This window comes from Wolffia australiana, chromosome 16, assembly GCF_029677425.1.
Source record: "Wolffia australiana isolate 7733 chromosome 16, ASM2967742v1".
NCBI classification, from domain to species: domain Eukaryota; kingdom Viridiplantae; phylum Streptophyta; class Magnoliopsida; order Alismatales; family Araceae; genus Wolffia; species Wolffia australiana.
Window position 1 is genome coordinate 2,716,122 of NC_135850.1, and position 15,005 is coordinate 2,731,126.

The 15,005-nt window shown below is 43.2% G+C and overlaps 1 protein-coding gene across 1 annotated transcript; it reads right to left on the reverse strand.

The window, feature by feature from the left end:
- Window positions 1-7,994: 7,994 nt before the first annotated feature.
- Window positions 7,995-11,728, reverse strand: HDG11 (homeodomain GLABROUS 11). The gene is made up of 10 exons (XM_078588301.1): window positions 11,139-11,728; window positions 10,930-11,047; window positions 10,673-10,861; window positions 10,128-10,589; window positions 9,954-10,052; window positions 9,661-9,870; window positions 9,418-9,595; window positions 9,060-9,334; window positions 8,884-8,973; window positions 7,995-8,817 (listed from the first exon to the last, which is right to left on the reverse strand). Exons 1-10 carry the CDS (start codon window positions 11,231-11,233, stop codon window positions 8,437-8,439), a joined length of 2,097 nt encoding a protein of 698 aa, XP_078444427.1. The 5' UTR covers window positions 11,234-11,728; the 3' UTR covers window positions 7,995-8,436.
- Between the last annotated feature and the right edge of the window lie 3,277 nt (window positions 11,729-15,005).

The following is a 15,005-nucleotide window of genomic DNA, read 5'->3' on the forward strand; positions in this document are numbered from 1 at the left end:
CGATGAGTACGGTTCGTCTCCACAGGAAACGGATATTAGGGAAAGTACGATCTCAGTTGGGTGAAGCAAAGATGAGAGGAATTATGTATATGGTACTGAATGCGTGATGAGAGTAGATAATAAGATGATAAATGGCTTATTAGGCTTTTATTTTTTAGGGATTAGGATGGATGAAAAAGGAGAGCGAGATGGGGTTGTAACAACGGCATGGTAAGTGGCATAAACGCGAGTGGATATGGTGATAAAGATAGCGAGAATGAGGTAGAACGATGGTAGAAATGAGGGACGTAGTAATGTCTGTTGGTTGAAATAGGAAAGAGAGATGTGTTACAAAATCGCCATGGTGTAGGGAGCATGTGAAATAAGGGTTAAAGTGAGGATGGGTAGGGGACAATGAAAGAATGGATTGAGAATGGTAATGGGTGAGGGTGGTAGATGGCAAAGATGGATAAACTAACGAAGTCTATTGGAAACGATTCAATGTCAGGCGAAAAGCTAATCTTAGGTCCCTATATTCTGTCTGGATCATGGCATCTTCCTACCGCAGATCAACCTCTCCACTTCTCTGTTGAACCTCCCCAGGCACTAGAGACACGACGGAACTCTCAACGAACTTCAAAACTTCACTTTCTTTTAGTCAGCCTCACTAGGAGGAAGTGAGCTTAAAGATGTTTCTTTACAAAGATCGAGGGCTCAATTTATAGATCCAATCATATCGATGGATAGAGGATGAAAAGACAATATACCTGAGCCAGGCCAAAGGCATCAATAAAAAAACCCAACCACGACCTCCAAACTGCATTCTGAGCAAAAAGAAGAAAGAGAAACAAGTGTGGTGGCTTAGAGAGCCAACTTGGAATGAAGCATGAAACCCGACATGCCTACTTTTAAGTGCATTGTTCTTATCTTGAACATCTGATCTTTAAAAAAAATTGGAGAGCCCAGCTCAATTCCTTTTTCCAATATTTCTTGTCCTTCTTCCAACTAGTGAATCAAGAAGCAATGGCAAGGAGGGGTTACATAAGGAGTGTTGATGGGGATGGAGGACCTGATGGAAATATATGGGGCTGGTAACACAATCACCTATTCCACATCTCATTCCATGTTCAAGAGTATAACATATTCATTAGAGTGCATGTGTGCTGCTTATAATGAAGTCCATAAATACATGGTCGGACTTAATAAATTATGATAAGATCGTAATACGGAGATCACTAGTCTTTAAGCATGCGTTCTAGACATTCCTATTTGAAGGTAGGCAAGAAGGACATTAAAGTATCATGATAGAATAACACTATCTAGCCTTTAATAGCATATCGAAGTATCATGATGAGTATGGTCGATTCCATAGCCATTAGTGTGGAGACACTAAGGATAGGTAGTGGGTTCTCTTTAATGGAAAGGGTTTGCTAAATTGATTCGTACGAATCCCTGAATGGTATTATACCTAACTGTCAATCATGTTGATTCACGCCATGGTTGTGTAAGTGGCCATTAGACTTGAGACACCAAAGATGTCTTGTGGACGGACGATTGTACTTTGACTATGACCTATGTGTCCCTAATCATAGGAGTCTAAACAGTTTTCATCCGGGTGCATCAAGAAGTTCACAAAGATGATTGAGTCCTCAAGATGGGATCATTCACCCTCCGTATAAGAGGTGATAGCTCAAGGAAGACGATGCGGTGAAGTCCTTGGCCAAAGGAGTAAAATATTGGAGAAGAGTTTTCCAATGATTTCCGAATGCATTAATACCAACTTGGATGACCAATTAGGCTTTAACTATTGACCATACTCTAAGTCGTCAAAGGAGCGTCAAGTGGATGAGGGACAATACATACATAGTAAGCGATGACGAACATGTTCCATGACTAAGTCGATACACATTCCTTTGTATCTTCTTGAACACGATATGTAGCTTGGCACCCTACCTATTGGAGAGTCAACCTATCAATTGGGTTAAATCAATCCGACATTAATTGATCTATATGATGATATAGTTAATTATTTTGGAAGGCCAATAACGGTTATTGGGCCACGGGAGTCGTTGACTAGACTGATACATGGGCCTAGAGGGTCACACACAAATGGTCTTTTGGATTTTGGAAGATATACTTAAGTTTTAGGGGTTTTATTAGAAAAATTCGTTTAGTATAAATAGGGGAAGGCCCTGAATGAAATTCACCTAGACCAGAATTCTTCAGGGGCCTTCCCTTTCCTATCCTTTATCCCCACAACCCCTCTCCACTCCCGATGCGATCGGGACAACGTAACAACGATGATAGCGAAAGAACGGGGCTCGTCAATGAAAAGGAGGAGATTCGATGTGCCGAGTATTGTGTGGATACATCTAGAGGCTGTACACTTGAGCATCTCGACACGTCTCATTTCATGGTCTAAAAAATTATGGACTCATCTCATCTTGACACTTGAGCATCTCGATCTAAGAAATCACGGACGTGATTTGTGCAAAGGTACTTCATTGTTTGATCTATGATGTACCATTTCGCTCTTCCACTGTGGATCGTTTCCATTTCTTCAAACAAATCTAGGCCTCTAGAACCCAACATGACCACCATCACTTAATAGATTCCATGGATGTGATTTAATTATAACCGTTAAAACCTCTATAAGGAGAACCCAATGACAAGAGCCAAAGCCATCTATTTCTACCATTGAACTTTGCCTCCTCAGCCAATGAACTTGTTCTGGTTGCAAGAAGTGGAATCTGTATCAAGAAAATGAAAAGGAAACCTCCTATTTATCCCACATCAACTATGACAACTATAAGATCCACCCTTCAAAAGCCATTAATTGATTTTTCTTGAGACCTCTTTCAAACCCCCCTCTTTGTTGGACCTCTTTCAAGGGGCCCATTCCCAGCCCTATATGAGCAATGGAATGTAACAAAAGTCACAACGCTTTTCGTCCACTACTCATTTCTGCCACAATTTCAAGGCGGTAAATGCGGCCTAAGGTTGTATTTGTCTTTAAAGTTTATTTCTTGCCCTAAAATTTTATTAAAATAATAATAAATTATTATAACTTATAATAAAGAACATAAATACGTATTATAGTTATTTAAGATAGTTTTGACTATTTTTTCTATTATTTAGTTGATTTTCTCTTTAGAAGATAGTTACAAATCCAAAAATATATAAAACCACCAAAATGTTATTTCAAAATATATTTGAATTATAATTTACTCTCTCATTAACTGCTCCTTGAGGATTCCGCCCTTACTTACCCTATTCTAACTGACAGAATTTTTATAAATATTTTTGCATAAATTGGAGTCTCAAAACAATTAATTTAACCCAAATTCTGGTTTATCAATTAACACCATTGCCCGGGAGCAGGTTTCATTGAGTAGGTAAATTTATTTTTGAGTTAAAATATTTTCTGATAATTTATTACTTCAGAATTGAAATCAGAGTTTGAATTCAGTGGTATTCAATTTACCTTTATTTTTTTTTGTCGTTTATGAACGGTAGAAGATCTAAAAAGACTGAATTGACTTCTCTTGAGTGAAAAATTAAATCAATTATTTTCAACAAGCAAACTCAGGAAGTTATGTCTGACAGGGTGAGCAGGAAGAAAGGTAAATTCCTCAAAGAAATAGAAGATTAAAAGAGCACTATGAGCCAATTAGAAACAGAAAAATAACTTCAGTGCATGCACCCTTAGGGGATAATGTAGTATTTAAAGTGGATAATACATTTGTAATACACTTGAAACGTTTTCATGGTTTACCTTCAGAAGACCCATATGCTTATTAAGATGAATTTTCATAAAGGTGTTCTTTGTATCAACTTCCAGTGATTTCAAGTGAAGTTATGATAATGAAATATTTTCGACTATCCTTGGAGGAAAGGTGTTCAGGAATGTAACATTTGAATTATGCGATGAAATTGAAAAATGTTTTTTGAAGAAATTTTATTCTATGTCAAATACCCATACTTTGAAACGAGCCATTCTTGATTTCATATGGCGATGAGTCATTTAACGAAGCTTGGCAACGATTAAAAGATTTGCTGAGAAAGTGCCCTCATCATGGATATGAAGATTATCAGTTAGCTCAAACATTTTTTGAAGGTTTGAATGAGCAATCTAGAAATACTCTTGATGTGATTTATGGGGGTACATTTTTGGATACATATAATAATCAATTATTTTAAATGATAGAAAAATTGACTGAATATGATGTGCATAACATTGGACATACAAGAAATGACAGGGTTTCAGGTCCAAAGCGAGGAGTATTGAATGTCAACGGTATGGAACAGGAAATTCAGAATGATGTCAGAAATAGGGAAAATAGATAACTGGGTAAACAGTTGGCATAGATAATAGAAATGCTAGAAAAGAATTTACTTCAAACTAAAAGTTGTAATGTGCAAAATACTTCTTGCCCTGTTTATCAGGTAGTGGCCAATAGTGGCCAAGTTTGTGGTAACGTCTGCTACAAGAGGACTTTTGATGTGTAGTTTAATGTGTTGGACAGATTTTTATATAGCTTATTAATTTAAATAATTAACCAGAGTAAAAGGTGAAAAATATGAACCAAACATATGGGAGATCACTTAGACCTTTAGTCACTTTCCTCAAGGATGGTGCTTCTTTCAAAATATATGAATCCAACTAAAACCCTATCTCCCACAATCTAGTAGAAGAATAATAGAGAAAACATGTTGGAAGCAGAAATCCATGATGTCCTAAAAAGAAAAGGTAGAAGAGTTTGAATATAGGTGGCCAACCCTCCTATCTCGTTAATTATCAAGGTTTGGAGGGCTACGGTATTTTTTAATCCAGCATTGATCTACATCCTTGATTCCTCAAATCAATAGCAGACTGTCCTAAAAAAAATTTATGGTTTGTTTATACAACTCTTGCATTTAAAGGCCTTAAAGGGGCCCTAAAAGTGGACTTCTCGTGGATTAGACATCTTTTATGATTCATATATTGGCTTCTGTTTCTTTTTATAGTTCAGGACAAGGCTTGGGCTTTTATTTCTCCAATTCACATCCAAATTAATTACTGCATTTCAAGTAAAGTACAGCATTTCAAGAAGACGTAAGAAAAATCTGCTCGACTCTAAGGGGTCATGGGGTTAGCATCCTAAATAAATAAAATACAGGAAAAAGTATAATTATCTCATTTTTAAGCTTAAACGGTGAATAGTAAAAGTAAAAACCAACAAATAGTGGCAATATTCAGGTATAAAATAACATTGTTACTAACTTAAGTCGATGTTCTCAATTATTAAATAACTATTTTTAGGCATAAATGAATTGTATAATGATTAATTCAACCCAATCCATATGTTTAATTTCCAGCACATGGGGTGCCAAGCTACAAGTCGTGCTCTAGGTGATCCAAACGTAGTGATGGAACTCTCTCAAGGAAACTTTACCGTCATCATTTACCATAAAGATAGAAAGAGATATAGCTTTTTCACACACGCGGCCTAAGTCTGTTTTCATATGAATGACCAACTGAGTTTGAATTTAAACCAATAAGTTCATGTTTATCATTTTCAATCATAATATCTTGATCAATTTCTCCAATTTAGATAAGTTTTTTGCATCATGGTGTTTCAATACAAAATATGAATATCATTATCATGGTCTCATAAGCAATCGTAGATTTTTTTGATCATACTAGTTTTTCAATTCAACTTAACTCATGCTTGTAAATAACTTATAAGGATTTAACATATGCCACAATAGAGGCTAGAGGCAAGCACGATGGAAAGAAAAGCTAACCACATTCCCCTAAAGAAAGGAGAAACTGGCCAACTTGGTCTTCATCCCAAACAAAAATTCAATAGCCAACTCCAAGATTAAACCCATTTGGAGCAGCAAAGTGTAAAGTATGACTTGCCTTTGTTCTTTCAAAAAGACCACCATTTCTCAATAGGAATGGCAAAAAACTTAGATAATGAAGGGAAAGAACCATGACCCTATAGGGTCTGCGTGAATAATTTCAATGAAGTGGTATGAAAAAAAAAATTATGTTTCCTTATCCGACGAGTCAGCATTTTCAAAATGGAACAAAATAGATACTTATTGGGACACAATCTATATTTTTTATGTGCTACATGACAAGATTTAGCAGGCATACCTTAAACCTATTTTTTGTAATTAGAACAAAATTACTTTTGAGAATTGAAAACCTTTTAATGAAGTCCGAAGGTTCTACTTGGAGAGAAATAAAAGTCAGGTGACAATTCTTTATGAATTTTAACAATTCTGAGAAATAAATATAAAATAATTTACCATATGTATTATGCATGAATAAATACAATAATACCTAATCGGTAAAATATTTTTTCTTAAAGGATGAATGTCTAGTTTCTGTGATGAAGTTTATAGATCAAACCGTGATTTTCATTCCTGCTTCAATTTCATTTTTTTTATGGAGTAAATTACATGTCATTAAAATAATAATGAGATGCATGTTCCATGAAGCGATTGAATATGGTATAATCATCAAATAATGAAATCATGTAATGAATATTAGTCCTTGCGCGGAAGTGCATCTACTGGCTTCAGTTTTTTATCCATTATGATGACAGCTGTTGAAATAATAAACTTGATCATTCTCCAAGAGAAATCGAGGTACCGTTCTATCATTCCAGTGCTAGTCTCTCTCTCTATCTTTCTACCTATCTCGCTCTCTCTCTATCTCTCGCTCGCCCGCTTGCTCTCACTATATCTCTCTATCGCTCTCTATCTCTCTCGCTCTCTCTCTCTCCCTCTCTCTGGCTCCATCTCTCGGTCTCTCCCTCTCTCTCGCTCTCTCTCTCTCCCTCTATCTCGCTCTCTCTCTCTCTCCCTCCACGCAGAGAACGGTGAGACCAGTAACTGAACTACTGAGCAAATTTCATTGTTAGCTCACGCCTCGCGATATTTCTGTACTGAAGGATTAAATCATTATTTTACATGAGTCTTTAGTCTTCACTCGAGCGAATGTATTTTGCCATGTATCTGTCCGTCCTTAATTATTTTGCCGGAGCTCTTTTTCCTTAGCTTGATGGGGATTATAGAGCAACTTTAAAGATGAGAGAGAAGTTCCCTCCTGACGCTCTCTACATGAATCAGAATCACTTTGAGAACTCCATTTTAGTCTCTTCCTATTGGAGACTCTGGCAATGAGATAGCTGTTGTGAATTGGATCTTAATGCAGGTGAATTTCCCTCTCTCTCTCTCTATCTATCTATCTTTCTCTTTCTCTCTCTCTCTCTATCTTTCTCTTTGTCTCTCTCTCTCTCTCTCTCTCTCTCTCTCTCTCTCTCTATTTTTCTCTTTGTCTCTCTCTCTCTCTTTCTCTCTCTATCTTTCTCTTTGTCTTTCTCTCTCTATCTTTCTCATTTTCTTTCTCTCTCTATCTTTCTCTTTGTCTTTCTCTCTCTCTATCTTTCTCTTTGTCTTTCTCTCTCTCTATCTTTCTCTCTGTGTCTCTCTCTCTCTTTTTATCTTTTCTTTCTCTCTCTCTATCTTTCTCTTTCTCTCTCTATCTTTCTCTTTGTCTTTCTCTCTCTCTCCTTTCTTTCTCTCTCTCTCTCTCTCTCTCTCTCTCTCTCTCCCCCTCTCCCTCTTTCTGAATGATCATTGCCCAAATGAAGCAACAACGTGATACATATGAGACGATATCTCGCCTCTCAAGCAGTGTATCATGATTATTCTGTATCCATGGACATATGGTGCGCTTTGAGAGAGACCCGACGATAGCGGAGAACACGCCTGTCCTCAAATTCTACAGTGAACGAAAGCGCCAACGGAGACATGGTTAAGAGGCTGCGATTCAACTTTTAGGAGATCGACCTTTGATCTCCGAGGAGTCCGGACCACCAACTTAATAATACATTCGGTAGCAGTTAGAAAGTTATGGCTAATTCGTCCCGTAGAAGACGGGCCAGGGATTGAGGGGACCAACTGGTCCATCCTTTCTTCAACATGGAACTCCCAACAAAAATAACGCAATCAAGCAGTGATTTATCAATGTATGTTTAAGAGTAAATGCCCGAACCAATTGGCCTTGCCGTGGAATCACTGCGATAGAGAGAGAGCGAAAGAGAGAAACAGCAGCAAGGAGGTCATAGCTATGGTGCGTTCTTGATTCCCTCTTCCAACGCTTACTAGAACGGGAACAAGTGAGTGCTCGTGTGGTGAGGTGGAGGAAGGAAGAGAGAGAGGGGCGTTCCTGTAAGAATTTCTAGGCATGTGTGGGAGTGGTGGCGCCGTCGAAAGAAGCAGCAGCAGCAGTCCCTGCGCCAGTTCTTGATGGGAGGAATTGAAGACCCACCCACCAAATTAAGGCGAACTTCAATACCCGCATCAAGAGCTGTCTCGGTCCACCTGCAACGCCGCAGTCAGAGAGGTGGCGGACGAAGCCCTGCCGGTCAGCGACGCCATCGCCGTCGCTGTCGAAGGTCATAGGCTGGGGCAATTCAAGGCAGCCTTGATTTGCTGCACAGTGGTGCTGATCAGATTGTTCACAGTCGTCACTGACTCTAAGTTTAGTCTTGCGGAGGGCAAGCTGCTAACAAGTATCTGGAAAGCCACCGTTATCAGCGACCCGCCGCCGCCTCCGCTGCTGCTGCCGGCGCTCGTAGAAGGCCTTCCACCGAAGGCATCCTCGTCTGGCTGAATGGTGAATCCCGACGGGAGTAGCGGAATGTATGAGGGGTCTTCTCCACTCATTACAATGTTAATGGCCGGAAGATCAATCGGCGTGTACACCACCATGGACCCTGACGAGTCGGTGCAACTCTCCTGGAGTATCAGCATGTTGTTCTGGCTCGCATTTAGCGCCTGTCGGAAAGCAGAAATATTGTTTAATTTATCCATAAGCGCAGAGCAAGACGGCAGGTAGATTACCCGTAGAAGAGATATGCAGTTGCCCGGATTTTGCCCGCAGGATATATGCGCAACTTCTTGCACCGAGTTGCCATTGGAGAGGACGTCCCACTGGCAACATAGAAGGGAAAAGAAATAAACAGTAAGTCAGATCCTGCCTTTCGCTGCAATATCGCAGAGTTTGAGAGAGAGAGAACCTGAGATCGGGTCTGCTCGTTTCTGAAGAAACCGAAGACGCTGTCAGGGGGAACGGGGAGTCGGATAGAGGTGGCAGCGCTGAGGACGACGCCGCTAGGCTGACCCGGATCGACGCTCTTGTGAACGGTGACCCTCACGCCCACGTCATTCGTTCCGGAGAGCGTCGTCCAGCGATGCCCCGTTGACGCGCCGATACTCGCGCAGAAGTTGCCCGTCATCCTCTGCGACAGCTTCATCATGCTCCTCCTCCCCTCGGGCGATGGAATCCCCGGAACTGCACCGGCAGCGAAGAATAACCCCCCATTATAATCTTCTCTGTTTAAACCACAAGCCTTCTTTCATAGGCCATTGACGAACCTCCAATGTCGCGGCTAGAGCTACCGTGCATCACAAGAGCGGCGAATCGCTCGCACATACGCTCTAAGGTCGCCAGCCATCTCTGAGCTCCGAAAGCGAACCCTTTCAAGACGAGGCCACGGTATAGATGATGGACAGGGCCCTTCTCTTCGATCTCTACGTGTTCCACCCAGGTCACCTGCTCCGCCACGGCCGTCAGAAGATCAGCTGTGGATAACGCCGATAATGAAGAAAAGGGCTCACCTTTGAGTACCCACTGGCCATGTCGTGGATCAGGCAGCCGGATGGGAGACGGCGAGAACGAGACGACGGCGCGAAGACGTTCTCCCGCGACGTATCCACGCTCACGTCGACCACCGCCCAGAGATGCTGCTCGATTTGTTGGCAGTAGCGGAGAAAGAAGAATTCTCGGGTGGGTATGACCGGCGTCAGAATTTGAAATTCCCCGTACATCTGTATCAACACATTGCACGTAGTCAGACACTTGAAAATCGAAATTTTGGCGATAAAAATGGACGCCCACGTCTTTCACGCACCAAGAGCAGAGAACCCGATCTTCCGCCCATGCCCGATACGATAAGTTCGATAGTCCTCGCCCTCGAAATTATCGTCGGAAAAAGCTCCATCCACTTACTCTGCAAACAAAGAAATGTACTGCCGGGTAAATTCTGCTAAATATGTAACGGGAAACTAAGAAAAAGAGGACTTACCGAGTCCATGAACATGTCGACCAAGGCGGTGGCACCCATCATCACCCCACAGGAGGCTCTAGAGGCCTCTGAATGGATGACTGGGCTCTTCGGCTGGCTACCGGCCTTGGGAAAGAGCCGATCATAGCTCTCCATGTTAAGCTTTTCTTTCCCTTCTCCAGCGGATTTCATCCACAGCGGTTCGTCCGTCTGAACTAGTCTTATAAGCTCTGCCATTGCATTGGCAGCGACGTCCGCCATGAGCGACTTCTCCACCTCTGACATTCCCGCTGGGGGAAACGGCAACGGCGGCGGCGGCATGTTGCCCGGAAGAAGGTCGAGATCAAGTGAAGGTCCAAGGCTCGGACTGCCGAATCCCCCCACGGACAAGTCTAACGATGAAGAAGGAATTGACTGGGCAGAAGGCAGCTGAGAAATGGGCCTCCCCAGGTACTTAGAAGCGACGCTTGCTACTCTGTCGAGCTGCCATAATATTGTAGCCAAGCAAGATTTTCAGAAACACTAATCGACTCGAAGAAACCAGAGGTCTGAGGGGGGAAGAGGACCTCTTCTTTCAACCTCACGTTCTCCATGCGGAGTTTCTCCTCGTCGAAGAAGGAGTCTTCCGTGGTCGGCGGACCTCCACACGTAGGGCAGATGACGTTCCTCAGCGCTTCTCTCATGGAGATATTCTCGCAGCGTATCCTGTCATTTTCCGCCCGTAGCGAGCAGTTGTCTGCCCTCTCGTTTTGAACCTGTCTATCAAAAGATCCACTGTGACTACAAAATACAAGAGAGAGAGAGAGGGAAGGGAGAGATGGACCTTCATCTGAGTCCTCCGGTTCTGAAACCAGAACTTGATCTGGCGGGGCTCCAAGGAAAGTTCTCTACTTAGCTGCATCCGCTGCTTCTCGTCCGGATGAGGGCATTCCTTGAACATACTGCGTATTCCAGAAGTCGGTACCGGAGATTAAAATAGGAGGTGATAGAAAATTTCGAGCAATTTTTTTTTGAAAGGAAGAGGGATCGTACGCCTCGAGCGTCTGAATCTGCTTAGGTGTGTGTCGGTGGTACCGCTTCTTCCTCCGCTGACCATCAGGAGTATCCGGGTCTTCGCCGGAATCCATGACTGCCCAAGGAAAGCCCGTCGTTTCAATGACGAATCCCTCAAACCCTACTCTTCTTCTCACTTCCTTCCGCCGCAACTCTTCCTTCAAGCGCAGTCAAGTAAAAGTAAGCAACCCCTCTAGGAAAGGGAAGCGGCGGCGCTGCCCCAAAAGACGGCAGGTTGCTAGACAAAGTTCTTCGCGACGCCGACTGCGGAGGGGAAGAAAAGGCGGGGGCCTTGGCTGTCGTTCCCACAATCTCTACACTTGAATCCCGCAATTAAATGCCAGCACCTTTCTCTCCGAGCTTTCTCCTCTTGTAAATGCCTTCTCTGATCCCGCAGGAGCATTACGGTAGTACGGCGCGCTGGGAGGCCACGATCGGCCCGACGGAAGACTGCAGAAGGCTATAGAGGGGCATCGGCTGCTGCCCGTGCGCCGACTCTTTCTTCTCCGCTTCGAAACTGCACCAGATTACCGATTAGTCGAACTAACCCCGCCCAACCAGTCTGATTCCATATAAAGCCGCTGCCCCAAGAGAGAGAATCTCCCCCTCTGTAACCGACCTCTGCACCCTTTTGAATTCTCACCCCTTTTCTTTCTCTCTCTCTAGCCCTCTATCTCATTCTTTCTCCTACTCTCTTTCTCTCACTCTTTCTATCCATCTTTGTAACTCTCTATCTCTCTCTCCTGCCCTTCATCCGTCTCTTTCTCTCTCTCTCACTCTATTTCATTACCTCTCTTATCTTTTCAAACCTCTCTCTCTCTCACCCTGCCCTCTCTATCGCTCTATCACTCCCTTCAATTCTATTTCGCCCTCTCTTTCTCCAGCCCTCTATTTCTCTCTCCATCTGACTTTATTTCTGATCTCTCTTCTCGTCTCTTTGACTCTTTCTCGCTATATCTCTCTCTCCAATACTCTTTCGCGCTCTCAGTCTCCAGCCCTCTATCTCTCTCTCTCTCTCTGCATCTATCGCTATCTCCATTTACTCACTCTATCTCCCTCTATCTATCTTTTCATCTCTTTCTCCCACTATCTCTCTCACCAATTTTCTGTTCGCTCTGAGTCTCCTGTCCTCTATCTCTCTCCCCATCTATAGTTGTGTCTTCTCTCTTTTCATCTCTTTCTCACTCTATCTCCCTCTCCAATTCCCTAATCCCTATCGCGCTCATTGTCTCCTGCCCTCTTATCTCTCTCTCTCCGTCTATCGTTATCTCTATTCTCTCTTTTCATCTCTTTCTCACTCGATCTCCCTCTCGAAGTCTCAATTGCACTCTCAGTCTCCAGCCATCTATCTATCTCTCCAAATATCGTTATCTCTCACCTATTGTCAATCGCGCTCTCAGTCTCCGGCCCTCTATCTCTCTCTCCATCTATCGCTATCTCTGTTATCTCTTTTCATCTCTCTCTCACTCTATCCTTGTGCGCTGTGTCTTACTGCATGCTACAGGGGTACAGGGTGGGTGGGCAGCGAGAAGTTGACGCTCGTCTCCCGAAGGTCAAACAAGGGGAGTCGTCCGATCCAAGGCCCCACACCGCGCCGTCGCTGCCAGGGCGGAACGCGAAGGATGGGCCAGAATGGACCCACTGGGTCCACTCGGTTGTATCGCCCTTGCATTAACGCGTCCACCTAATCACGCCACCGGCATCGGAGCTCGCAGTGCTGGGCCTGAGCCGCTCCGGCCCCCTCAGTTCGAAGGGCTCGGACCCCGATGGCCCGGTCCGGTCCCGTACAGAACCAGGCTATTTACTCCACATAATGGCACCGGACTGGTGTTTGTTGGGTCCAAGTGCAAATCGCATTCAATCGGCCAGTTACAATTCTCCTCCATATTACGGCTCTACCGGCGGCAGGCCCATCCCCGCACGTGTCCGCCGCGCCTCGCGGGAGCCGCATCGGGCATGCTGATTGCTGAATACCGGTGGCGAGTTTAATGACAATTAACTTCTAAGCAAACCCCCTATCTTTGACATTCAGTGTGGCCCTCCCTCCCACCATCTTTCGATGCACTGCACTTCGTATGTAGTACAGTATTACTCTGAATGTTAGCAATATCCTTCTTCTGTCCCTGCGGAAGCATCGACACCCGTTTAATGAAGACATTAAAAGAATGGAAGGTATTTCTGTCTTCGGGATTTAATTTCAGTAATCCCCTCCATTAAGACGCAATGACGTCATTCAATTATAGACCAGTCTTGTGTTGGAGTTATTGCTGAAGGAGAGATAGGTGGAAGGAACAGCCATCCTTGAGAGAAACAAGCGTATCCATTTGAGTCAATTCCTTCCATATGATTTATGGTGAGTAGATATCATTATTTAATATAAGATGAGCGCTGTAGAGGGCGCATCAAGCCCGAGAGCTTTCGTGTGAACATGGCCGGCAACTAGCTGGGCTGGACGTTGATTGCATTAGCAGAGGGATGGAGAAAGAAAATGAGGTCCATTGACATGTGGGAGCTAGATATTTATGAATTGTACTCCACTACTGCAATTATGGTGTGAAGTCGATTCAGGAACTATCATAACATAGGGTCTTTATGTCTTTAACACTTGATCTAAGAATAAGAGGAATAAAGTATGCAAATACTAAAGATAGGGATAAACTATTAGAATAAAAGGAAAAGAGAGGATCAGGGCTTGAGGTCTAATTGAAGGAGAGACTTTCTCACTCGCACTATAACCTCCGGAACTTTTTTTTATTCTGTCCACGGTCCTCCCCGTCCTTTTTCTGACTCTGTCATCACTCTTCACTCTCACTCTCTCATGCATTGGATATCACCTCGGGGGCCAAAAGCGATAGGGGCCCAGCTCGAAAGTTCACAACGGGAAAATGAGGAATAGATTTCTGGCGACACCGTCGTACGATGCTAATAGTTCATAGCTGGAGAAGAGAAAACTGGCATTCATGGCCTCTGATTATCATCATCGCCATTGTTGGAGCAGCCCCGACCAGAAAGTTCACTTAATTTCTTTCATCATAGCTGCCGAGGACGAATACAGAAAGTGATTAATCCATCAAAAAGGAACCGATTATGGGGGAGAGAGAGAGAGAGAGAGAGTTGAACCACTAAGTGGTTGGAATTTGAAAAAACTAAAGCTAAGTAACGAATCGACAGGGAAAGCAGATAGCTTGAGAGTCTAACTAGATCGGTAGCGGATGCAGTTCGAATGTCGGGCAACCGTGCTTTGAAACTTTATTATTTCATGGAAGGAGATGGACAGATCAGAGAGACGGATATGCATCGTAAGAGAGAGTGATATCCGTGTGACAGGTAGGGCAACAAGGCCTTTGCGTTGAAAAGTGCTTGCCACTAATTTGCAACTAGTCCTTGGCCTCGAACACTAGCATTTCATGCAGCTCGTGCATATAATCCAGATGCATATACTTCACACTCTTCAGCTTTATACCTCATTCTTTTAAACGAGACGGCAAGTTCTCCCCGAGAGATGTATCTGGAGGAGGAGTTATCGACATGGCAATAGTATCAATTCATCGCTTTCCATACATTCATCTGGCTATCTATATATGACTTTTTTTCTGTGATGTATCGGCATATATTGAAATTTGAAAGGTATCGATCGATATGCTAGTAGCATTAATATAAATTTAAGTCTATATCGGGTTGACCACCTTACTACGGTTAGCTCCGTTTCGGATTTTGTCCTCATAACCACTCGAGTGGTCCACTCCGCTCTTTACCTAAGGGGTTTAGGTACTTGGAAATCTGCCACTGGAGGTGAATCTCCGCACCGTAAGAGCGTCTGTAGAGAGAGAGAGAGAGAGAGAGAGA

Bases quoted from the DNA above. Each gene is read 5' to 3' on its own strand.
- HDG11 (XM_078588301.1), bottom strand. From the start codon at position 11,233: ATGGATTCCGGCGAAGACCCGGATACTCCTGATGGTCAGCGGAGGAAG. The intron at 10,053-10,127 runs GTAAGTCCTCTT...CTTTGTTTGCAG, and splicing joins TCGACATGTTCATGGACTCG to AGTAAGTGGATGGAGCTTTT. The intron at 9,596-9,660 runs GTGAGCCCTTTT...GTGGCGGAGCAG, and splicing joins TGGCCAGTGGGTACTCAAAG to GTGACCTGGGTGGAACACGT.